The following is a 27,801-nucleotide window of genomic DNA, read 5'->3' as shown; positions in this document are numbered from 1 at the left end:
ACTGTATCACAACTGTTTCACCATTTATTCAACCAAATGATACAATGTGCAGTTGTAGTATGAAGCATATACAGGCTATGGTGAACACATAATATACATAAAATGTGAATGTTTTTACAGATAAGTAATATAGTTATGTTATAATCATATACAGTACAGTAGAAGTAGCTATATGTCTTGAAATACAAAGTGTATCATTAAGTGACTTTCTGGATTAACTCAAGGTAGGCAGTATCTTCTGTATTCTGAGCAGAGTGATGTGTTACTGCATCAATTACATAGTAATTCTGGCTTTCATTTGTCTTGCCATCAAGAGGCTTCACAACATCAGAACCTGACATCATCTCGTCAGTTACTGTAGGTAAACGATATGAATGATTAGAGATGCCACCATCATGAACATGAGCTTGTGGTAAAAGATCATAGTGATCCTTTGAACTGTTTTCCTTAGTACTGTTAATACCATAAGATGGATTAGGCTTAAGTGTGACATCAGCTCCCAGATTATTTATGTTACTGTTGACAGCATAGTCTTTGTTTTTGTGCTGAAAATGTTTCACCAACACTACCACAGTACACAACAATATGATGGTTAAGATTATGAACACTACAGCTCCTCCGGCTGCTCCAACAATTAAGGGAATGGCATTGCTATCATCACTGCCACTTGATGGCCCTGTACAAATTATATATGTATCACACATTAGTGCTTGATATAAATTATAATAGTGAAGGAATACAGTATAAAAGGTCTATCAGTGGCTACACAATAAGATGAAACACCCTAATTAAACGGTCAAATCTCTTGTATCAGTAGTCTATAAGTGCTTGAATTTTTAAGAAATAAATAACTTTTTACTGGTCTAAATGTTCTCATTTTCAAAGCCTATAGTTCTTATGAACTGAAGCCTTTGGTTTTACTGAGTTCTAGTCAAGACTGTTTTAATAGCTGCTTTGGATTGTACTTTTACAATATGGTAAGGATTGCTTTGATTTCAGGGATGATTGAATTGAAAACAGCAGAACACATACGTACCTCTTCCACACCTGGTGTTGCTGCCACTCCACCTCCCAAAACTCTGACAAGTCCTAGTGTCACTACCAGTTAGCTCATAACCAGTGTTGCATGTGAAATTACAAGTGTCTTCATAGGAAGGAACTACATCATCGCCCAGTGAACAAGTGATCATTCCATCATTAGGATTAGTAAGTGATGGACAGGGGACTAGCAAACAATGCACATGCTATCATCCATGTAACATCACAGTTTACCTACCTCTTCTACACACATCATCACTACCACTCCAGCTGCTGTCACTCTGACAGGTCCTAGTGTCACTACCAGTTAGTTCATAACCAGTGTTACATGTGAAACTACAAGTGTTTCCCTCATAACCCACTCCTACTCTATCAGAACTACATGATGTTATCTCTCCATCAGATGGTGTTGATAGGTTGTCACACTGAGGATCTATATATATGAAGATAAACATGTACAACACTTACAATATCAGAACCCTGGCCTATAGCATCATAGTTACGTTGGCACATTAGCAACACTAGCTGGCACTCAGCCACTGCAAATTGGCACAGGCTGATAGATATATCTAGTCCTTTATGTATGACACTTCTTTTACCACAGTATTTTAGTTTCTAAAACTACGTACGTACATAACGGCCTACTTTTATTCATCATATTTTTTTTTATAAAATAAAAGACATTCAAAGTTTTATCATTGAAACTGTGAAAGTACATACCAACTGCAAATTGAATCAGTGGTTGTCGAAGCTGTGACACAAAATTTGCTTCACTGAGACCAACTGAAGTTGGAGTAGGTGATACATCAAATCGATACAGTACATATCCATCAGTTTGTAGGTTTCTCACTTGATAACGTGAACTATTTGGGTGATAATATCCTACTACATCTCCTGACTGAAATTCTATCCTGTCATCACCAGTGAGAATGATGTTCATTTCTAGGAAACCATTACTCCCTGTAGTCACTTGATCATCTGATTGTAACTGAACTTCACCAGTTCTGTTGTATATCATTGAACCTGGTTGTGATGGTCGCCATACTTGGAAAGAAGGAAAGTTGTTCATATTATTATTTCTGCTCACTCTTGCTCTAATGTTGATTATTCTGCCATTGCAAGTAAAGTTGAGACGTGGAATAATTGCTAATCTATTATGACCAAACTGATTGTCTCCACCTTGCTGTATATCAACATGGTCAGTACAACCTAACGGAACAGATCACATATACACATAATGACTCTATTCACCGTAGACTTAAATAACTAATTACTAATGCTGACTGAAACAACAAGTTAATAAGATAGTAGGCCCATAACCAGGATTTCTCAGAGGAGGTTCTAATTTAATGTTGTAGGCAATCACAGAACTCGAGGCAGAATATTCATGAAGTTGGGTCCCTAAACTATGCGAGACATTAGAAATAACCAAAAATTAAACATTTTAATGAAAATTTATGTTACAATTTCTGCATTTAACTCAACATAACCATAAGAACATTAGTGAGGGTATATACTATCATTTCAGTGTTGTGTGGGCGTTTAGCAAAAAAAATATGAATTGCATCATAAATAACCTTTACTTTTGTTTCAGTCTGTCTCAATAGATGTTCACATACATCTTGTGATGTGTTTCTGCACCAAATATGAGGGATTATTTGAAATCTACAGGACCAAACTGGTAAAACTAACACTCAATAAAGGGGCCAGCTGAGCAAGCAATCAAGGTACCACTGCAAAGGTTGCCTAAATTTGGAAGAGCGAGGTGTACTATGTTTTCAAGCTTTTTATGATTTTTTCCTTTGTTAAGACCATTTTTGTAAGACAGATTTCTAAATTTTAATTGCATTCAATACTTAGCTATGGGGAAACAACAAAACTCACATATTGTACTATCTTCCATACTATTCCATTAATTTAATTTTTGTTATAGAGCCACATCATTAACAAGACCAGTGGCCACACAAGATCTTGGCTTTCTGGACCTGGCCATTACATCAAGGTGGCCTTATTAATGAGGTGGTCACTAAGTGAGGTTTCACTGTACATACATTTATAAGTAGCTAGTATCTCCAAAAAAAAACAGTTTGGCTACAAAAAAAGTGCATCTATGAAAGTAAAAGTAACCGGCAACTGTAATAGCTAATATTTGTAGTGGTCAAGAATGAATGCTAATACAACTAAATAATTTTAATAATTGGACTCGTATCATTAATAATGTTCTTCTTGCTGCATTCCTAATTAATTACTTCAGACACTGATTGGCTTAGCCAGTGTAATGAAATAAAGTGGCCAACTTGCTAGCTAGAATTAGAGTAAAAGGAATGAACTAAGTAATTAGGAATTAAGGTAAAAAGTAAAGACTGCAATCACTGCATGATGTTTTAGACTACTTTGAATGCACATGCACCTAAGCCTTAACCAGCACACCATAATGTCATCATGATAGAAATATGAGGCTGGTTTTTGGTTTACAATGAATTTATGTATGCCTAAATAAATCATATTTTCCAGTACTACCATATTTACTGCCTGTATACCTCTTCTGCACATAACTTCAGTACCACTCCATCTTCCATCACTCTGACAGATCCTAGAGTCACTACCAGTTAGCACATAACCAGTGTTACATGTGAAATTACAAGTGTCTTCATAGGAAGGAACTCCATCATCTCCCAGTGAACAAGTGATCATTCCATTATTAGGATCAGTAAGTGATGGACAAGGAACTGATAAACAATGCACATGCTATCATCCACGTAACATCACAATTCACCTACCTCTTATACACACATCATCACTACCACTCCAGCTCCCATCACTCTGACAGGTCCTAGTGTCACTACCAGTTAGCTCATAACCAGTGTTACATGTGAAACTACAAGTGTCTTCATAGGAAGGAACTCCATCACCTCCCAGTAAACAAGTGATTATTCCATTATTAGGATCAGTAAGTGATGGACAAGAAACTATTCATTTTTGCGAAATGATAGTTAATTCACAAATATAACATTACCTCTGCCACATGTTGTTTCAGTACCACTCCAGCTCTGATCACTCTGACAGGTCCTAGTGTCACTACCAGTTATCTCATAACCAGTGTTACATGTGAAACTACAAGTGTCTCCCTCATAACCCACTCCTACTCTACCAGAACTACATGATGTTATCTCTCCATCAGATGGTGTTGATAAGTCATCATCACATTGGATGTCTGATAGATGATAAACAATATGGTAATATGGTCACGCACATGTCAAAATCCAATAATAAGATATCTATACTGTCCATAAATAATTAGATTTCATCATGATTCCAGCAGAATAGAATAGATCTACAGTACATACCATTTGCAAGGAAATTTTGATGCAATGAAAATTTGATGACTTAAATGTTGATGAGAATCAAGAAATTGTAGATAAAACTTGTACTTTCAAGGCATTTATTAAATTTAACAATTTTTATATCAAATTTTCCTTGCATGCAATAGTATATTTCATTAGAATGGTAAAATCACTGCAGAGCTAAAGAATGTTATAATAGCTAGAAAGTAATGATATTATATATTGTTGCAATGATGTACCTCAATATCACAACTACCATGATAATCGATTAAAAAAGAAATATTACTAAAATGTCTCTACAAATTTATCATTGTGCAATTACAGCCTATATCTGTAAGCAAGTATCAAGAATCATGATAGCATTTAGTTGGAATTTTACTTGGACTTGTGACATTAACTCACTTTACGTAAGCCACCTGTGGTTTACAGTATAGTATCTGGAAATTTACTATTATCACAATAGTGCGGTAATGAAATTTTCATGATAAAGATGATGATTTTCACAATAATCGATTTATCACGATTGTTGCATAGCACTAATATATCCCATATCCTACCACTTACCATATGTAAACTCGATCAATGGTTCTCGCTGTTCTGTTACACCATCATTATCGGTAAGATCAACAGAAGTTGGAGCAGATGATACAAGGTATGTATAGCGTACATATCCTCTAGTTAGTACATGCCTCACTCGATAATTTGAATCAGGTGGATGATAATAGCCTACAATATCTCCTGACTGAAACTCTATCCTGTTATCACCAGTGAGAAAAATGTCAGAGATAACACCATCACTAAAAGAAATCACTTGATCATGTGATTGTATGTAAGTTTCACCAATGTTGCTATATTCATCTGAGACTGATGATGATGGTCGCCATACTTGAAAGCTGGGAAAATCGGTACTGTTGCGAAACGAAACAACCCTAGCTCTTATCCTAGTTATTCTACCATCACAACTAAATTCAAGCCGTGGAGTAAGTGCCAGTCTTCCCACATTTAATGAAGCAATTCCTAGGCTCTGAACATCAGCATTTTCAATACAAGTTTGGCCACCTGAAAAAAATAACATATCATCAATTGCAAATGGAACCACATAAAGTTACTCAGTTTTATGTACCATAATAATCTACTTTGTTCAGAGGAGGCAGCTAGAAATTGTTTGGCAGATCATTCAGGGCACTTGCCAGAGAAAAACACTATTTCATAAACTGATCAGTAAATCCAGCAGTCAGCAGTAGCTAACTCGTACTAAAACTATTTGGTGTTATAATTAACTCTGAAAGTTGACGAACTCTGGAATATAATTTCATACTAGTAAGTCTCAAATGTGGAGAATAAAATGATTATGATAGGCTCACAAATGAGTTATATTGTATGCATAAGCCAGTTGTAAGTTTTATCCAGTACATCATGTGATTGCTGAATTTTATGAACAATAATAACAAACTCTATCACATGTATCAAGAGCTCCCTACTATTATTAACTCTTGCATATATGGTGTAGACATAATTAGTTAGCAAGTGCCTAATGTACATACCTACCTATGCACTTGACTATAGTCTGTTCGCATTCACCTTCGCCCTCGTTTAATAATTCTTGTTACAAGGGCCAGCTGCTCAAACATTTAGTAGTGCTGTGAAGCCCTTCAAATATCGGAACTATTTATCAAAAAAGTGCTTTGATACAGGCAATTTATGAGGCTTTAAAAATATCCCATACATTTAGTATGGATGATTCAGGCGCTCAAACATGTTTACAACATGAAAACATCCTTGTTCCAGTACAAAACCATTGGGAGTGAACACACGTTCACCTCTTTGATATGACAGGGGCTCAGGTGAATGCGTATGACTATAGATGAAAGTAGTAGTGTATTATTTTTCATGTAATTATTGCCTATGTATCCCGTGTGGGTGTACAGATCATGTAACTATAATATTATGAACTTTTAAACTCATTAAAAGTTCATGGTATAACATGTAAACACAATTCTTAAGTGTGGGTTATTGCTCTAGATATTACATTATCATGGCTATAAAATTATTGGATCAGAAGTTTTACTATTATGTGTATGTGCATACTTTCTGTGGCATGCAAGACTACTGTGCCAGAGCCTGTGCTGTTTGTGTTGTTTTAATCCATTATACATATACAGCCTGTGGTGTGGGCTTGAGTGTCTTGTCTAATATGTACCAAAAGACACCAAATAGGTCACTATCTTCTTTATCGCATGCAACTACATTGCTAACTCTTACCACTTTTGTGTACACTATAAATCCTTGTGCTTCTAACCTAGTTGAAGACATTATATGTGCGGGGGTGAGAGTACTGTGCTAAAAATTAGGTCAAAGTTCTACAAGTGTTTCAGTATCCTGTCAAAGAATGATCACATAGCTATACTAACTAATTAAGATAAAACATTTTAATAGCACCAACAACTTATATATATATAAACTGTCAACTTTGCTGTATAGCCAGTTGCTGAAATGAAAATGACTGCAACAAGTAGTGTATTCAATTTTGGTTTGGTATTGTCACTGGTTTGCTTGGGAGCTGTGTTTGTTGGTGGCTGGTATTTCCAGTCATCACTGGTTGGATTGCAGGCACAGATGATGACCAAAATTGAGGTACAAGCAGAAATGATACAACAACTGAAAGAAACAGTCATGGAACAAAGCAAACAACTTATGGACCAAAATAAACAGCTCATTGTATTACAATTGCAACTAAACAGTAACCAACAACATACACAAGTGAGTGAATTATAGGGATGTTATTAGATCATGTATCAATGCTCTTACTACTCTAGAATACTTATCAGTTCAATAGTGCCAAAGTCCTTGATAACAGTACCCATACGCATAAATTGGCCAAAAGAGCTGAATCTAGTAACAAAAATGACAGAACACTTGAAATACTCAGAGGAAGAGATGGTCGAGATGGTAGAGATGGACTACCAGGTCCCAGGGGATTGACTGGACTTCCTGGACCTAAGGGAGGCACAGGACCTGCTGGTCCCCCGGGAGTATCAGCTGGTGGTGTGGTGTATGTACGATGGGGCCATAACTCCTGTCCAGACACTGGAGCAGAATTAGTGTATGCTGGCCGAGCAGGTGGATCACTCTACAGTCACAAAGGGGGTGGTGCCAATCCACAATGTCTGCCACTTAACCCTAACTACCTCAAGACAGTCAGTGGAGCACAGACTTTGGCTTTCATTTATGGAGCAGAATATCAAGTCACAGATGGATTAGTACCAAATTCCTATAATACAGATGTCGTTTGTGCTGTGTGCTATGTTCCCACAAGAAATACTGTTTACATGTTACCAGCAAGGTATATTTGCCCAGCTGGCTGGACCACCGAATATTACGGTTACTTGATGAGTGAGTATTACAATCATCACCGATCAACATTCTCGTGTGTCGATCACAGCCTTACACCAGTAATTGGTTCAATTCACGATCATAATGGCTTCCTCTTCCATCCAGTAGAAGGTGTGTGTGGATCACTACCATGTCCTCCTTACAACAAAAATAAAGAACTCTCTTGTGCTGTTTGCACCAAATAGTATTTATTATTATTAGCACTTTACAGTGACCAGCACTGAAGGTCTGACAGCAACATGTGCTGCAGCCTTAGGATTACCTAACCTACAAGGACTTATTTGTATGTTGATTTCTGTGAACTTTAATTGCTACACTTTCTTAGATGTGTATTACAAAATGTAAAGAGTAAAAAAAAAGAAGCAAATTAGAGGGTGTATTTGCTGCTGGCAAAGTACACAATATTTTGTGCACATTAAATGCTGATCAAATAACTCCATTATCACAAGATATTTCCCTTTATATTAGGACCCAAATTCAAAAGGGACAAAAAAACAGTCTGGGTAGTGAATGGGTCACAGGGGTAGATCCAGGGTAAGGAGAGTGGTGCACGGTAGTAGCTAGCTATATAAGCAGGGGGTCTGGGAGCTAAAGTATGTTATATATGTTTTAGGACTAATTTTTTTGATGTAAAGTAGTTTTATGCACAAATAATCTAAATCATAGTAATAAATTAGAGTTGTGTGTAGGGAATAATGACAATTATGAGTTTAGTTCTGAACATAAAGTAAAGAATGACATACAAAGGACTCAGTGCAATAATAAATCCTATCAGGCTATATAGCTACATAAGTTTGTCAATGGGTTGCTGCTGCAGATGCAAGTTTCACACTCAGCATTAATTGTAAAGGATTCTTAATAATGCTACATTTATTTTACATTTAATAACCTTGTTATACACACACACACATAGCGTACAGCTGTTAAACAATGCATCATGCTACACTAATATAGCCCTGATATCTTTTAAACAGTTCTCTATCCTTCACTCTCTTCTTGCAGTAATATGTCAGCTGGACAAATCTATCACCACTACTTTCCAGTTACGATGAAAACGGTTCAGAGTAAAATACAAAAAATCATTAGGGTTCTTGAAGCGAAAATGGCTGGCTGGATTAGGACCATTTAATCTACAAGATGACCAAAGGGTTTCCATTTTAAAAGATCGGCAAAAGATTGCAGATTGTCTCATCCTTCCCTATCTAAAAGATGACATGTGAAACCCAGGATGGATGCATTACAATGGCTTTACATACAGTGACTGTTCTATCAGAGTATTTGACTGATTGTTCTATTAGACTATCTTAGAAGAAATTTTGCATTTTTGAAGAGGGCGTGTCCCTGTGTCCTCCACTGGGTTAATACAGAGGTCTGTTCAATTTCTTTACCAGACCATACACTACTCCAATAAAACACTGTATACTAAAATTATGGCACCAAATACAACAGTTGGTTACCAGACATTTGCCATCCAAATAGCCTCCATAAATCAGTTTGCTCAGACATAATGTCCTAGCTATCAAAAGAGAAGGGATGGAACCTAAGGAATATAGTTTATCTGTTTGGTTTATGGCTTGACTGCTGATCATAATTACCACTTGGTTGCTAGGAGACACTACATTCTTTCAATCCAAGGGGGGTGGACAAGGCCTACTCCAATTCAATTAGCACCAATGGTTAGTTCACAACAAGAGTAATGAATGATGTGCAAGAATTAATAACCTAACTCTTAGTGAAATGTCCCACCTTGTCCTACCATGACTGATTACGTTATGGTCAGCCTAGTGCAAAATGCTATATTTGTCTGCATGGGCACCATTGCCATTTTGATGTGTAAGAGCTCAGGTTACTGGAGGATGCATTAAATATTGCATTATTTTGCCAATTTCTTGCTACAAAATGTCAACAATGAAGGAACAAAACATGTTCACAACAAGCAATACAATGTACAGTGCAAGATCACACACTACAATAGTTTCATCACAAACAACTAGTGCTACAAAGCACTCAAAAGTAAATTTCCTATTGCTTAAATAAAGTATTTATTATCAGTGGCGGATACAGGGGGGTTGCAATGATTTCAGCTGAAACCCCCTCTGAAAATAGCGTACGCCCCAAATTTATTGACGAGTCATTGTGTCAGTGATAAAATCGCCACATGTGTCATAGAAGGATTGTCTACTGGTAAAAAACGTCATAGTTTAGCCTTTGATATCACAATTATAACGTTGTACAGCAAGTTGTGACCTTTTTTTTTTTTTTTGGTCTTCGACTTACAGCTAGGCTGAAATTGAGCAGAATCTGAAACCCCCTCTAAAAAATTCTAGATCCGCCACTGCTTGTTATTAGTAAATACCTAAAATTAAGTGAGATAGGCTGCTGTTCAGAAAGACATAATAATTTTAAAGGACATAGCATCAATAAAACTAAATTTTTGGTACGTAACTTGAGCAGGGGCATCAGAGTAAAATGGTAAGGCTCAGTCTGGGGTGGGGGTATGCCCCTAGGAAATTTTAAAATTGTACATTTAGAGATGCTATTTGCATGGGCTGTAGTACTGCAAGGACAGCTCCAGGGAATTTTTGGTGACTGGTTTCTGATCAAGAGCATAGTTATAGACTTTTGGTAAAGACCAAAAAAACAAACAAAACAAAGGTAAATGCATTCTGAGAATAACTGCTCCACTAACTATATACATTAACATAACTAATGAAGTACATAAAAATCCCTACATAGCTTGCTACACTGCTGCTCTGAACACTGTGACTGCTTTATTAGAGCGATTGACTACTCTATTAGAGTATCTCAATCTGAACATGACCGGTTTCTGGAAACCTCAGAAACGCCCCTAGAGTCACCCCTGTGCTGTGTGCAAGGTGCTAGTTAACTAGCTACCTGACAAGTGTTCAAAACTGACCAAACACACCTCTGTTTAACTCTTAACCTTATCGTTTGAGTCTACTAATAAACAGTAAGGAATGTATCCAAAGCAACTACAAAGAGAAACAAATCCAAAGTTAGTATAATGGTAATTATTTTAGAGGTGCTTACTATGGACGAAGTCAACATGAAGCTGCTCCCAGAGCTGTTCTGAGTGAAAGACAGGTTAGATAAAGGTTGTTTCTGTCCATTGTTGCCATTAAAGGAATGCCAAGTATTGCATGTTAACTACTTTTAGTTTTTTTTTAAATTTCAGCCAAAAAATGCTGGCCTCACTGGTCGCACCTACTCTGATGCCCTTGAACTTGAGAGCTGAATGCATTATAAAGTAGAGGAAGTTTCAGAAAACTCTTTCATAAAACTATAGGTATGGGATTTATCAGTACAATGAATATCATGGTGATCTTAGTCATAGTCTGCAGGTCACATCTAAGTAAGTTTCAAGTTTCTTTTCAGTGGCAGATCCCCCTCCCAAAGCAAGATCAAGATACTCTAATAGAGCAGTCAGTCAAATACTCTAATAGAACAGTCACCACACATAACACTATTGAGAATCCTCCATAATTGATGGGTATGAAAACCAGCACCTGCAGCACTATCCCATACTGAGAGTCATGAGCAGTTAGCTATATATGAGCCTAAAGAGCGACATACATAAGACCATGTACGTGCATAAAATATTTTTAGCAGGCTAACTTATCCCTATTATGGCCTATACAACTCTAATGTAATCCACTTAGAAAGCAGTATATGATGTGCCATCCTACAAAATTTTCAGTCCCGAAACATGAAAATTAATAGCTTTAGCTTCTAGGGGGCTGTGCCTCCCAGACCCCTTACTCCATATACCTGCTACCCTGGTGCACCCCCTTGGATGGACCCTGCTCTTTTAAGGCTCTGCATAAAGTTCTACCTGCAGGGACTTACCTAAAGAGTAGTGCAGCACCACTCTTCTAAACTCTTTTGATGTAGTAAAAAGCATGTATATAATCAACAGATTGACTTTGATGTTGGTAGCAAATTAACAGTCGCATTGCTCTACTTTATTTTGCCGGAGAAAGCTCGGTGCCTGCTACATATAAATTTTCTGATACTTGTGTCACCAACTAAGAAATATAAACCACTTCAAAGTTGGCATTACATTGACATATTCGAAACCTTAATCCCACCTTGGGTACTGTTTACAGTACATCATTATGATACCTCCATTTCAGTTGTTTATCCTTATAGGTTAAATCTTTCTACTTACTTGAGATAACCACTTGTCTACCACTGTGATGTATCAGTGAAACATATTTGCTTATCACAAAGCAGATGTAATTAAGGTGGCAATAAAGCAATGACGCGCACAAGAAGCCATAGCAAATACATATGACGTAACATATCATATACTACGCAATTTGTGGTAAATCAGGCGGGGGCTAATTCGGCGCAGAACCATAATAAACTTACCAAGCGTAAAAACAGCCACGAATAACAGGTGAGTTGTTAGCAAAAACAACAAGCAGCTGCTGTTACACAGTTCAGGTGGAATGTAACTCACCTTTACAACAAATTGACAACCTTGACAACGTGAAAACAAGCGCTACTAATAATTATTATTTGTTTCGACTCACCTTACAGCCTGTTACAAACATTATCTTTTCTCTGTAGACACGGGTTGAACAGCCACGAAACCTCGTATGAATGGTAAGCAATAGTGTCTGAATAATTCTACGTATCGGTATATCATATGTCCATTCTATGGCTTCTTCGCTTGGTGCGAACGGTGAAACAAGGCTATCATCTGCTTTTAAACGCCATATATTTCGACTTGTAAATCGCTTCCACTTATTGATACGTAGGATGATTCTTGTAATAGTATGCTTTCATCATGTGAAGTATTGGAGCTAAAACTTGAGGTTATTGAGAGATAACGCGTCTTCTGTGGTCCACTAAGTACCACCGATTTCTTGGTTTGAGAGCAGTTCTACGCTTTATACTCTCTACGAATGATAGATTCCTGTATGCATAGTTTATTTGTATGCAAAATTAAGTACTAGCTTTCAATATGTCTTAAATTGAGACCATGTTGAGACACAGCAGATTGTTGTCAAGAATGCGCATTATTACTTTAGCGCCACCTTAAGTTCACTGAGATTCAACAAATCCTATAAACTACTGTAATTTGCTTTTTTTCGTTGTAAAATAATTTTCATATGCAAAATTTGTACAAAAATTTCTTGCACTAAAATTTTATACAAGGTCGAACTACTCTAATAGAGCAGTCATTTACGTAAATCATACAAAAATATTTTAACACGAAAAATGTTATCACGAAAATATTTTGCATGAAAATAAAGCAAATTACGGTAACTCTCAGTACATGTACAAACTTGTATAGCTAAAAGTAACTATATTTGCAGGACTACTAGAATGCTGCCTATAATTATAATTCAATTGTGCTACCTTTTTTCTTTGAAATGTTTGGAAGAAAATTAGAAAGAAATAGGATGAACTTTGAAGGCTTGTATTTCAATCATGGCCATGTTGATTTAGCTCAAGGTTTACATGGAAGGTTTCCAAACCGAGCCACTGCAAAACATTTCTGTCCAGGCATGACCAAGTTACCAATGCATGCTATTTCTTGGTTGCTATATACACTTATCTGTTACATGAAGCTGCACCAGCTTTTCCTTTGCTGCACAACACACATATCATTTGTACTGACAAGAAATGCGTTCAATCCTCGGTAGGGGTAACAACATTTTTTTACAATAAGACTATGGAAAATGAAATCAATTCGACTGTTCTATTAGAGTATTTGAAATTTCTATTACAGTATATCAATTCTGTGTGGATTTCAGGCTATATGCCGCTCCAAGTCTTTACCTATGATGTTCCTATGCCTACAGATACCTGCACTAGTATACCACGCATAATATCTAACTGGAATGTGAGTTAACTTGCTACTTCAGCCAAGTAGCAATAAATTTCAGCTCAGTAGGAACTTCAGCCCCCTAGACTCCCCCCCTTATCAACTATGATGTCATGCGATGCTCACTCACTGTACACAACATTTACCTGATAATTGAATACAGTAAAGTAGCACTAACAACAGAGTGATAATCCATCTCCAATCCATCTTAATTGTAGTGGCTATAGAATGGATAATATCATAAATAACACAGAGAACTATCAAAGAGATTAAGAACTACATTTAGACAAATGTACATATCAAGTAGTTATTAATACATTTATAAATTTAAAAATTGTTCTCCTCATGTATCTACCCTCACCACCCAGACCCTACCTCTAGCACACTTATCAATTTTGGATTATAAGCGTGCGATGCATGCTTATAGGTTGATAATCACACTTGAGGTATATGAGTGATGAGACTATATATAATAGTACCATGTTCCAACATTCGGAAAACATATCCAGTTTGGCAGTTATCAGAACTTCTAATGCATTCATTGTCCATGCAATAATACACAACGGTCTCCACTGATACACCTACCATACACGACCTACTCATAAAGTGGATTACGCTATTCATCATATATAGTTTTAATGAAGGGTATCTATAGTGGGATAAAGCAGAAAGGTATTTTAACTTTCTTACTTGGTAAAGTAGGTAAGGCTGAAGAAATTGGTTTCTTTGTATACATCATGACTTTCTTGCATGATGTTTAAATGAGTTTAGCAGACAGAACCCATTAAAATGAATGCAAACTACATTACTGGTCTGTATGGTATTTACAAGGAAACACAATACACAAGGAAACAGCAACTATGACTATAGTGATCATATATGTGATCACATAATAGCTATATTATGTTAAATCAACAGCTGTATGTACTACTATAGAAACTACCACCACAGGTCTGTGAATTTTTCTACAATCAAAAGAGTTTTGATGTTAATTTTTTAAATACCGGCTACATAGGCTTCTAGTAGGTCTCTGTAGAGGGATATTTATTAATAGATATACACACTAAGAAGCATTGTTGGTTTTTTGAAAATTTCAGCTAGTTTTATAAAGATGAGAAGATTATTCCCATGCAACAATTTTTTTGGAGCCACAACTTCCACATTATTACATGCTGGTATGTACTTAGGCTACAGGGATTAATATTTCTAATATTCCTTACACTTAATTGTCTACATATGAATTACTGGTAAGCAAAATAATTTTTTTTTGCTGTGTACAAGCTCTACATGCAGAAAACACAAGAAGAACCAATCGGCTTACTTGGGCATGCTGCAAATATTACGGACAATTCCTGTTTCCTACAACACATGAAGCCATTGGTGTGCCAATGATGAATCAGGAATACATACTGTAAGTGAAAAGGAATGGGACATAAATGAGGACAAAGGTAGATCAATGATACATGCACTCTGTACTGCACTATGCCCAAAGGCACATGTTGGGCTGCTGGGAAAAATCAAGTGCTTGAAGGCATCACTTAGTAGTATCAGTCAGTTGAATAGTGTGTTTTAATTCCCGCCAGAAGCATTTCAGGTCACTGTGAAGACGTGTTTGGGCTTGACTATAGTAGCTAGCTATAATTTCATAATATATAGAGGAGAGATGAACACTTTGCTATATGCTATACTGACAAGTCAGTATGAAGGAAAGGCAAGGCTGCTATACTATTTGCAGGAAAATGCAAACCTTCATGATCCCAACAGTATACTAATAAGAATTCTTGCATGCCACCAGTAATCATTTCTACAAATGGCCACATTTGATCTTGTGTGCAGAATGTAAACGAAATGCAATGGGGTTATCTTAATACGATCAGCAAGCCATGCAGCAAGCCATGCAGCAAGCCATGCTGCAATAAGACTACCAACCAAGGCAATTTCCTTAAAGGGTTCTCCAAATTGAGCTAGGATACCTCCAAAACACAGACAAATGTTTTCATCTGGCTTTCGTGATTACCTTTATAAAGAGAAATTGTTTATACTACATAAAATCCAATTTGATTCATGCAGAAAAGTTTCACTATGATATATGGCTACTTATAGTGGTAAAACCATATAATTGTTCAAGTAAAATACTGGAAGTTCATGATCGATGGCTATATCTAAGCTAGAAGACTAGAAGGTTTAAATAATGGACAAGCAATTTATAACGTATTTCAAGGATAGGAATTTTTATTCCATGAAATCATGAAACGTCCCTAAACTATGTGCAAAACAACAATATATATATGCAATTTATATGCTCAAGAAAATTATTCAAACTATCCAAAACAGCCATCCATGTATCATACAAGGCCACTCAATAATAATTCCCTCCACACAGGCATACGGTCCATTTCCATTATTTCATTAACTATGAGAATGGCAACTTTTCAAGCTATCACTTACCTAAGTACAGCCTTAGCAAACAGCCTAATAACATTTTCAGTTTATACTTTCATCTTTTACGGTGTAGGAACAACACAACATAAATTTGTGCTGACCTGATAGTACACTGACACGTTAACTGACAATCTTCTTAGTAAATCAATTGTACTAAGCCTGTATACAGTATGCAAGAAACCCGGAATGGAGCTGAGAATATGGAATAATGGAATTTTAGAGCTGGGAGTAAACAGATGCGGGCATATGCAGTGGACAGAAAATGACAGCCTATGAGTACCTCTGACATACATTAAATGCATGTTTATATATTTAAATTACAGTTCGAGTTTCAGGTCAATCCTCTACACTACTCAACATAATAATCTACAAATGACGCTGTGTAGGATTCTGTTTACATGATTTACAAAAGACAACATGTGATTATACCAATTTATTAGAATGTTCATGTGTCTTGAGCCAGTGGCTTAAGTTGCGAGGACTATTGTGGAACATTAAAAAAACACAGCAGAGATTTAGGTACGCGGTAGAAGCAATATTTAGCTGCATATTTCTCTCCTATCTTCTGCTAGCTGGTTGCTATCTATGCCATGTGTTTGATGAAAAGTTGTGCACACTTGAGTGGTGTGCAGCCATAAGTACAGTGCTTAACTAGTAGTTTATTGCTATAGGCCAGCTACTATTATTGCTACACCAATTTTAAGTCTCAACATCCTGTCTGGACACCTCCATGCAACAGACAAGTAAACGTGGTCCCCAAGTATTTAGAGGCTCCACTTTTGTATTAGCTATAGAGTTACAAGTCTGCTAAAAGCATAGGTACTCATATGTGGCAAGATATGTTCAACAAAATAATACCTAAGTGAAATGCAACAGTTGCATTGTTGCAACATTTGCCTACTAAATGATTACCAAACAGAAAGCAAACTTACCTTTCACTAACATGCATATTTCAATGCCACAATCCTAGTAGTGCAGTAGAGCCATGGATTGATACTATCTTGAAGCCATAGTGCAACACTGTAACAGTGCAACAGTGCAACACTACAATAGTGCAACACTGTAACAGTGCAACAATGCATCAGTGCAACACTGCAATAGTGCAACACTGCAATAGTGCAACACTGCAATAGTGCAACACTGCAATAGTGCAACACTGCAACAGTGTAACACTGCTACAGTGCAACACTACAATAGTGCAACAGTGCAACGTCAATTAAATAATAACATAAACAAGTCAGTATATGGTTACATAAAACATTTCAATGTGTTAATTCTAAAACTTATAAAGACTTGTTATTATCACTGCTAATTGCTTGATTGATGTGTGGCTTCAGTGGGATATTAGCCCTTTACTATACATACCAATAATTTTTAGCCTGTATTTTTCTTTGATGGGTGCCATGTCCTCAGAATACATAATTGAATCTCATGACAAAAGTAATCACATAAAATGTATACACTTAAAAATTTTCTTAGATGTATGACTTTTATTTACTGTAAAATGTAAAAGTATTATTCTCTTTGATGTACTATTGCAGTGTTGCACTGTTGCAGTGTTGCACTGTTACAGTGTTGCAATATTGCAGTGTTGCACTGTATATAGCAGTGTTGCAGTGTTGCACTGTAGCAGTGTTGCACTGTGTGTTGCGGCTGTTGCACTGTGTGTTGCGGCTGTTGCACTGTGTGTTGCGGCTGTTGCAGTGCTTCACTATAATACATACTAGTGAGTACAGAGACCTTTGCTCAATTTTACTGCAATTGGTAATCTAGTGTTGTGTATAGTACTGCACCAGTTGCAGCATGTTAATCACTTCGTATCACAAAATTATTATTGCATTGTGTTAAGAGTTTTGCACTATGTTGTACATTTTGCACTATAAATTATTCCTCCATAGAATGTTTATTGTACTGTACATGAGTTTGTGCATAATATCGTACAGTACAATAGTACTGTATATTAGGGATTAGAAGGTTTGAGCTCTCCCAATCAAAATGTCTCCCTAAAGCCAACCTCAATTTCCCTTCATGACAGCCTGGCAACATTGATTAACCACAACATGGTCTACAGGTGGACTCCAAGTTTCTATGGAATTTTAAAATTTTCTATTTCACAGAATTTTATGCTGACTGACTGAATGATTAACTAACTAACTGATGCCTCCAGCCAAGCATGTTGTAGCTCGACAATGGATAGGACTAGGACTAGCTATGCATGGGCTTGGTTTAATTTCTTCACAGTTCGACATCACTTTGTCCTGAGTTGTGCCTTTTCACCAATTGTAGTACACACAGTACAAGCATCATGAACTTTCCTTTGTTCTCCTCTGTGTTCCAGTTCTTTTCACTGACAACACAAGGTATGCAATTGGTGATCCTATGACTTCCTCTGGCTGTGTAGGCCACTATTTGGTGATTTTCTGTTTTTCTGTGAAAAATAATTGAGATCTGGAAGTAGCTAGCTATTACATAAGGAAATAACAAGCTAAATGGATGGAATTAAAAAATAAGAACCATACAGTATTGCTAATTAAATTTTAACACTTTTATTTTCTTAGTGGATTGTAGAAACAAAAATTAATTAACACCATACACACAAGTTGGATTGTAAGGCAATTTTTATTCAAATAGTCAACCACTATATTTTTAAAAATGGTTATCTCAATGTTGGATCTTGAAACACTTTGAAATTCCTGTATAGTAGACAGCCAAGATGTACAGGTTTTAAGATACCAGACATTCTGACCTGAAGGGGTGGTATTCAATATACCTACTCTAGGCAAGAAGAGGACAGTGGGGGCCGCTCCTAAAGCAACTGGTTTTTGCAGCCTTTCTGGATGATGGCCACTTATGTGTTGTGAAGTGTCTAAGACATACAGTACAACAGTTCAGGCCCAAAGACCATAACAGTTGCCATCCATTGTTCCTCTCCTATGTCAGGCCACATAGTCCAGTTACCTCTCAAAGACTAGCTCACTGGTTGAAGGAAATCCTAGGAAAAACTGGAACAGACACCACAGTTTTCAAGGCCCACTCAGTCAGAGGAGCTTCAAGTACTGCAGTTTCACAGAAGCCGGGAGTGCTTATTAAGGACATTCTCAGCACTGCTGACTGCAGTAGAGATTTCACATTCAGGAGCTCGAGGTTCTATTATAGACCCACTCAGAAGAGTGTCTATGATCAGGCTATACTACAGATTAGACCTCAATCATCTTAAACTATATTTGCACTTACTACTGTAGTGTATTGTTGGACTTTGTGCCATTATTAGTGCCATCTGTGCCAGTTGTGTTTGGCCTTAGTACCATTTGTATTATTATTATGATAATCAGGCAATATTACCACTATTATTAAGATGAATGGTTAAGGTATATGGGAGCGCAATCTTTTTCAAGACTTGTATCTTGTAGTTGGATTGCGTATGTACATGTGTTCGTAATATTCGCCGCTTAGACTGTATGCTTTGAAGTTTGAACTCTACCAGTGTCACATGAAGCAAATCTCATGAAATATAATTGATGATTTAATGAGGGCTGTAGGCCCTGAAGTTAAAGATTATGAGTGAGATGAGCAAATGTAACACTGGCCCACCTTATGAATATTCCACTGTGATCATTTGCCTTGTAGGGCTCACTGCTCAGCTGACAACAAAATTCATAACCTGACTCAGTGGTCACGTGCAGGAACTTATTTTCGAATTAGTTGTATAAGAGCTACTAACTGCTGTATAATAATGTGTGAGAAATACCAGTGTTGCATTTGCTCATCTCACTCTATTATAATCTTGATTTAACTTCAGGCCCTATGGGCCCTTGTCAAATCATCAATTAATCTTTTGGAGCCCAAACTATACACATGCATGCATCCTTCAACAGTGGCCTAGTACAGGTATAATAGCTTTAATTTGTGTGTTCTACATTTGGCCTCAGAATCACAACCTAACATGGATAATATTCAAAACCCTGGTGGCTCTTGAAGCAACAAGCTTACACTGGGAAAACTACTATAACTTGCCATGGCATTGATGGATATGGATCTCCTGGTATTTAACAAGGCCCTTCAACTGGACTGGTGGCAGTTAGTAAGATAAGTAATGAAATCATCTTTTTTTAATGCAAGGGTTCATTACGCAGCCATAATTATGTTATAAACAAATAAGAAGAAAAATTAAGTATGCATTTACTATTTTTTAAGTTGAATTAGGAGTCCAACAAAAAAGTAGTGGAACAACTGAACAAGCATTAAGGTAATAGCTAAAAAGTAGTGAAACAAGGGAGGTTGCCTATACCTACAAATCTACTATTATATTAAGTCGCCAATCAGAATTGCTGACATATGTAATGCCTTTACAGTGCAATAACAAGAGATGTCATAACTAGCCAATCAGATAAAGAAATGATTTGATCACCTAGAATTGGATGTGCACTACAAAGCATAAGGATGGTCACTATAGGTGCAGTCACACATTTTTGTGCAATCATGGGATAATTGTACTCATAACAGCCAAAATTATATTGTACTTAAATGTGTGCACTCAAACCTATACAAATCACTAAATTTCTCCTTAATATACACTGTATATGATATTGCAGCATACTGTATAACTTGATGTAGTATTAAAAACTAAAACATTTCATCAATATTCTCAGGCTAAGCAAAGTTGAATCCTGGTTTCTCATCACCCACCCGCATCACCTGCCACCTCAAAATTTATTATTACTAAAATTAATCATGCGATCTAGTGCTTGGAGTTCGAGATAGCCTAGCTATCATTTATTTATTTATTTATTTATTTATTAGCAAAACCCATCAAGGGTATAACGCTAATGTACAAAAAAAGTCATGTAAGTGATTAACTAGCTATAACTAGATAAAGAATCTTTAAAAGAATCTAGATTACAATTACTTAAATCCTCTATATTCAAGTTATTCCAGTCTGGGATTGTCCTTGGCAGAAATGAATAAAGATATCGGTTTGTTCTGGCATTTAGAGCTAAGAAAACATTACTTTCTGTTCCAGAAAGCTAGATTTGTAAAGTGTAAACATAAGCTTTTAGAAGACCTTTGTCATTCTAGTAGTAACAGATAACCTACTGTTGCTGTGATTTTGGCTTTAATGATTAATAATGAAAATTAATATGACTGTGCACCCACATCAAATTAGAGGAAGTGGCTGATGAAAAACTGCATGTGGATCTACTTTGCCTGGCTGTTCTTATTAATAAATAAAATTACTCTAGTTGCATTATAAAGGTACGTAAGTGTATATATATGAGCACGAGACTATATATCACAAATTTATACATAGTGAGCTACATGTATTGAATATCTATATAATATATATATATATATATATACATGTAAGTTTACCATATTAAGAATGTTTTCAAAATAGCACATTAATTTTAACTTTCAAAATTGTCCATAAATCTAAATTTCAAGCCAGCTTTCCATTAAAATAATGGAAGGTATGTAGCATGATAAAGTCACTGTTATGTCTCACACAAATGGTTCATTGAAAATATCCTATACACATGTAATAAATACTACCAAAAGAATAGTGTGCATGAGTGACACTCACACATCAAACTCTATACCAGCCATAAAGGATGTGGCTTCACCCAATCACACTACTAGCACTATAGTCAGGAAATTATTTCAACTGTTTCATGTTATTATGAATTTGGACGAGTGTATAGATACATATAGCTGGCAATTTTTTTAATTAGGCCATTTCGGACTGTCTGAGATTGAATCTGAGGGCATTGTATAGTCTTGTGTACTATTTTAAAATCAGCATATGGTGTAGTTTCACTTGCAGTTTAGGAGGGAGTCTGAAATTTTCCACTAAACAACCCTAGAAAGGGGGTATAATTACAAAATTTACTGTTGTACAATTTACTACTTAAGCTCATAATATTATTCTGTAGATTTAGATTGAATGTATACCACTGAAGTAAATTTCCACCTGTGTAAATGAATGCTTATTATGTGTTACACCTTTTCCCACATATTGTGGCTACATTACAACTAATTTTGATGATGGATTACTCAAAATTCTCTGTATGTATATGCATAAAAAGAGTATAATATAACACAAAACAGACCCACTTAAATTTTACATGCTATTATTATATCGACTATGATTATTATTATTACTGAGCAGTCAGCCCTGCTGGTGTGCTCAGATTTGCCCGAATACATGTAACACAATTACAATAATGATTGTAGTCCAGTTCTAAAAATGTCAGCATCTGCAACTTCAACAAGATCTACTGGTAAGGAGTTCCAATCATTAATTGTTCTTGAAAAATAACTATTTTGGTGTGCTGTGGTAGATACATGTGGTAAGATGTAGTGCAGTGGATGGTACTGTCTCATGGATCGTGATGTTGGTAGGTAGTATGGAGGAATTGTAAGTGATATTTGTTGGTAAAAAATTTTGTGTAAAGTTTGTAGTCGAGATAATTTCAGGGCCGGAGGAGGGAAAATTGAGTTGGTCAGGCCATTGACTATAATGTTGAAATTGCTACTATATATACATGCCAATGAGAGAGGAGCTGTTGCACAGTTTGCGAAGCACACTGTGCAAAGTGTGACTCTGCAAGCACGAGCATTCTATATAGGGGGGTCTGGGGGCATGCCCCCACAGGAAAGTTTTGAAAATTAGTCACTCAGATATGCAATTTTAGTGATATTTCACTGCTAGCTAGCTATATAAATATGCTCAAGCCTATCTGTTGTTCTTTAGACTTTCTATACTATGTATAATTGTAGACCTGACATACAAGGGACACAGCATGAAACTTGCTGTATGGTTCATTTAGTTATAGCTGGCAATTAGGGATCTGCAATACATATCGATACGGCAATATATCGATACAGCAAATAAGTATCACGATACGATACTGTACTTAGGAAATATCGATATATCGAAGTTTTCTAGTAGAACAGGTAGCGATTGCTCTATTACTGCAACAGTGATCTAAATACTCGAACAGAAAGCCTACCTGTGCTATAAAATGTAACGTTATGAGAAGCCATACAAATACGCGTTTATAAGTGCTGCTGTTACTGTGTTATGGCTAAAATATTCTTACCCAGGTCTTCTAAAAACAGTAGCTGTTACACTTTGAGTATAAAGAACTAGCAGTAACATCTGCTGCATATACTAGCCATCTTGACAATTCACCAAAATGCGGAGAAATCCGGACAAGCCTTTGTAGGAGCATGTATTAAAATAAAATGTTTGTGGTAGCTAATTGTCTGGGTGGTGTAATAGAGGCATGTATCCAGGTAGAGATGTACTTTTAACAGCAACTCTGTTTTCCATACTAAAAATCATACCAGGAACACACTAGCTATTTCAGCCTATTTGTCACATCATGATCAGTATAATTATTACTATAGTTTAGCAGCATTCACTGAATAAAGAAATTGTATACACAATGAATGTAGAATCAGTGTTGGTTCTTTAAGGTACAGATAAATTGGATATTGTTACAACTATTAGTTAATACGCCAGTCATAACTAGCCAAGACCACTTTATTATTATAGTATCGTGATACAGTATCGTATCGAACAGTTTATTGATGGTGATACGCGATACACAAAATGCACTGTATCGCAGAACACTACTGGCAATTAGAAGTTCAAGGGGGGTCTGGGGGTGCAACCCCCAGGAGCTGCAGAATTTTTGCAATTTAAAGGCTTGAAAAAATGCCTTAAAATTTAAAATTGATGCTAAATTTTAAAGTAAAACTAGCTAGCAACTTGCAACTTTCCCCCCAAATTTCACAGGGAACCCATCATTATTATTATTATTATTATTAACACTTTACAGTGACCAGCACTGAAGGTCTACAGCAACATGTGCTGCAACCTTAGGATTACCTGACCTAATATCATGGCATGCAGCATGGCCCCCTTTAGCTAGGATATAATTAGTATTAATTACTATACAGTGAATTCACACAGCTACAATAAAAAGCTACACAGCTACAAAAATACAGTATACTGTAGTAACTGTACTACTATATGAAGTGAACGGATCATCACGTAGATATACTGGTGGACAGTCACGAGATCAATCAGTATTCGAAAATGGCGCGATGGTGGGTGAGACTGAGCTCGAGACTGAGAGTTTGCTCAGTATCTCGACAGGACGAGTGGGTAGTTGAAGAGGAGTGATTGCTACTCAACATCTCATCCAGATGGCTACCATGTAATGTATGGGTGTACAGCTTCTTGCCGCGGAATGGGTCATCTGATTTGTCACTGCCAGCCCTTCGCCCAGTAAAAGACACCAAGAGAGACAAGCCAAGGAATGCTAATGATTATTTTATGAAAATTGAATTGTGATATAAGTGTGCTGGTTTAGAATCAAAGAAGGCACCTGCCTTACACGTGATAAATGCGAACTGTCGGCACACGTGATACTGTACATAGAACCCACAATCATTTCTGTACGAAACGATACGTAGCTGGTACTGTAAGGTAATTGGAGGTACTATACGTGTAGTTCTGTGCTTTGAGAAACTAGGTGTCGTGCATTTTCAATAACATCTGTAAAATGTACGTAGCTACACGTAGATGTCATCATCCAAAGATTGCATGAGAGTAATGTAGTTCGAGCTGGTCAGCTATAGTTGGTTCAACTCCAGATTATTGGTCCGGCTCAGGCCTGACCAACCGGACCGTCTCCTCCGGCCTTGAATTTGCGGCGAGTCTGGAGAGTTCAGTGGCCATGAAAGCTGATTTAACATTGAGGTGACAGAACTAAGTCTACCATAATCATTCATTACCCAGCGTGCTGCGCTATTGTACATATCAAGACACACGGTAATGTGTCGTGCGGCCCAAGAAGCCGGCGCGCAACAACCGTAAGTATATTGACAGGAAGAAAGAAAACAAAATGTTTGCACTTCCGTAGCTCTGTGCTGCCTTGATGAAACAAGACGATTTGTGCTGTGGACACTCCCTCCAACTTCAGTACTCCACATTCCAAATTTGAGCGAAATCGCTTCAGGCATTCCCGAGATATGCGACTTCAAAACTTGGCTTAGTTTTTTCATTTTTTTCTTCTTATTTTTCTTCCTCTTTTCGCACACTTACAAAAACTGCTATAAAACGCGAACGCCTTATCTGATTGCCTTGAAATTTGGCATACAGAAGGGGGGTTTAAAGACGCATCTTGGTACCAACTCTGGCTGGAATACCATAAACAGGCAAGGAGTTATGAGCGATTATTCACGAAAAATAACACTAATATGTTGTCACGCCTACAGGGTAAACCGCGTATGGGAAGAAGCTGAAAATCGGTGGGTGAATAGGTTAATTATTGAACCTCAAACCTTTTGGAGTTTGAAAGAAATCGAGCTAAAAACCAGGATGATACAACGAAAAAACCAACAGTGTGTAACAATTATGCAACCGAGATTAGCTAATAAAAACGACTACTTGCCACGCCTACCAGATAAACCGTTTAGGGTAATGCTTTGAAATTCGCTGTACAGATGGAGTAATCATCTTAGAAAGGATCTTCAATGGTGTAGAAGAATCAGACTTAAAGCCACGGAGTTATAACACGAAATCCAACTTGGTGTAGCAAGTGCGAGATCGAGATACTCTAATAGAGCAGTCATCCTAATAGAGCAGTCACCCTGAACAGAATTCAAGAGATCAGTTAGAAACAGGTAACCTGTATGGAGATCAGCTACAAACAAATCACCCTGTAGAGAGTTTAGCTACAAACAATTCACCCTGTAGAGAGATCAGCTAGAAGAAGTTACCTTGTAGGGAGTTCAACTATGGAAGATAGTTCAGCTAGAAGAAATCACCTTGTAGAGTTCAGCTACAAAGAGACCACCATGTAGAGAGTTCAGCTACAAACAAATCGCCCTGTAGAGAGATCAGCTAGAAGAAGTTACCTTGTAGAGAGTTCAGCTACAAAGAAACCATCATGTAGAGAATTCAGCCGCAAACAAATCACCTGTAGAGAGTTCAGCTACAGATCAGCTACAAGAAGTTTCCTTGTAGAGAGTTCAGCTACAAACAAATCACCCTGTAGAAAGATCAGCTAGAAGAAATCACCTTGTAGAGAGTTCAGCTTCAAAGAAACAATCATGTGAGAGTTCAGCTACAAACAAATTGCCCTGTAGAGAGATCAGCTACCTTGTAGAGAGTTCAGCTACAAAGAAACCATCATGTAGAGAGTTCAGCTACAAACAAATCACCCTGTAGAAAGATCAGCTATAGAAGAAATCACCTTGTAAAGAGTTCAGCTACAAAGAAACCATCATGTAAAGAGTTCAGCTACGAACAAATCATCCTGTAGAGAGATCAGCTAGAAGAAGTTACCTTGTAGAGAGTTCAGCTACAAAGAAACCATCATGTAGAGAGTTCAGCTGCAAACAAATCACCTGTAGAGAGTTCAGCTACAAACAAATCTCCCTGTAGAGGGATCAGCTAGAAGAAGTCACCTTGTAGGGAGTTCAGTTACAAAGAAACCACCATGTAGAGAGTTCAGCTACAAACTAGTGACCTTGTAGAGACATCAGCTGGAAGAAGTTACCTTGTAGAGAGTTCAGCTACAAACAATTCACCCTGTTCAGAGATCAGATAGAAGAAGTTTTCTTGCAGAGAGTTCAGTTACAAACAAATCACCCAGTAGAAAAATCAGCTAGAAAAAGTCACCTTGTAGATAGTTCAGTTACAAAGAAACCACCATGTAGAGAATTCAGCTGCAAACTAGTGACCCTGTAGATACATCAGCTAGAAGAAGTTACCTTGTAGAGAGTTCAGCTACAAAGAAACCATTCTGTAAAGAGCTCGGCTGCAAACAAATCACCTATACAGAATTCAGCTACAAACAAATCACCCTGTAGAGAGATCAGCTAGAAGAAGTCACCTTGTAGAGAGTTCAGTTACAAAGAAACCACCATGTAGAAAGATCAGCTAGAAGAAGCCACCTTGTAGAGAGTTCAGTTACAAAGAAACCACCATGTAGAAAGGTCAGCTAGAAGAAGCCACCTTGCAGAGAGTTCAGTTACAAAGAAACCACCATGTAGAAAGATCAGCTAGAAGAAGCCACCTTGTAGAGAGTTCAGTTACAAAGAAACTACCATGTAGAGAATTCAGCTACAAACTACTGACACTGTAGATACATCAGCTAGAAGAAGTTACCTTGTAGAGAGTTCAGCTACAAAGAAACCATTCTGTAAAGAGCTCAGCTGCAAACAAATCACCTATACAGAATTCAGCTACAAACAAATCACCCTGTAGAGAGATCAGCTAGAAGAAGTTACCTTGTAGATAGTTCAGCTACAAACAAATCACCCTGTAGAGAGATCAGCTAGAAGAAGTTACCTTGTAGAGAGTTCAGTTACAAAGAAACCATCATGTATAGAGTTCAGCTACGAACAATGCATGTGCACACTGTGTAACATATGCAGGACTCAGTATAAAAGTTTGATTACAACACTGTTCGTATCTGTCCATAATGGAGGCATACACAGTATTTATAAAGAAATAAACAATTAGCAAGGTAGTTAGTATTAGCTTGCCTTTCACTCAGTAGAACGTCACGTAGCCGGAACCACCAGTGTTGTTGAGTCTATAACCACAGAGCTATACAGGTGATCCTTTAGAACAGGTAAGGTAGCTAATCACAAAATACTAAGCGGTGTTGTAAAGGTAGTGGTATCAAACCCTCTATAGTAGACTAA

At 37.0% G+C, this 27,801-nt stretch overlaps 2 protein-coding genes across 2 annotated transcripts; one reads left to right on the top strand and one right to left on the bottom strand.

The window, feature by feature from the left end:
• Positions 1-2: 2 nt before the first annotated feature.
• Positions 3-27,801, bottom strand: LOC136251220 (E-selectin-like). Its single transcript, XM_066043633.1, has 10 exons — positions 27,640-27,801; positions 13,779-13,853; positions 4,947-5,441; positions 4,055-4,252; positions 3,819-4,007; positions 3,579-3,767; positions 1,759-2,247; positions 1,277-1,471; positions 1,037-1,225; positions 3-676 (listed from the first exon to the last, which is right to left on the bottom strand). The coding sequence occupies exons 2-10, from the start codon at positions 13,837-13,839 to the stop codon at positions 198-200; spliced, it is 2,484 nt and encodes an 827-aa protein (XP_065899705.1). The 5' UTR covers positions 13,840-13,853; positions 27,640-27,801; the 3' UTR covers positions 3-197.
• LOC136251219 (uncharacterized) lies at positions 6,841-7,986 on the top strand. Its single transcript, XM_066043631.1, has 2 exons — positions 6,841-7,142; positions 7,199-7,986. Exons 1-2 carry the CDS (start codon positions 6,876-6,878, stop codon positions 7,958-7,960), a joined length of 1,029 nt encoding a protein of 342 aa, XP_065899703.1. The 5' UTR covers positions 6,841-6,875; the 3' UTR covers positions 7,961-7,986.

This window comes from Dysidea avara, chromosome 3 (genome assembly GCF_963678975.1).
Source record: "Dysidea avara chromosome 3, odDysAvar1.4, whole genome shotgun sequence".
In the NCBI taxonomy this organism is placed as follows: Eukaryota; Metazoa; Porifera; class Demospongiae; order Dictyoceratida; family Dysideidae; genus Dysidea; species Dysidea avara.
Note: the sequence above shows the minus strand (reverse complement) of the source record. Positions and strands in the feature narration are given on the sequence as shown.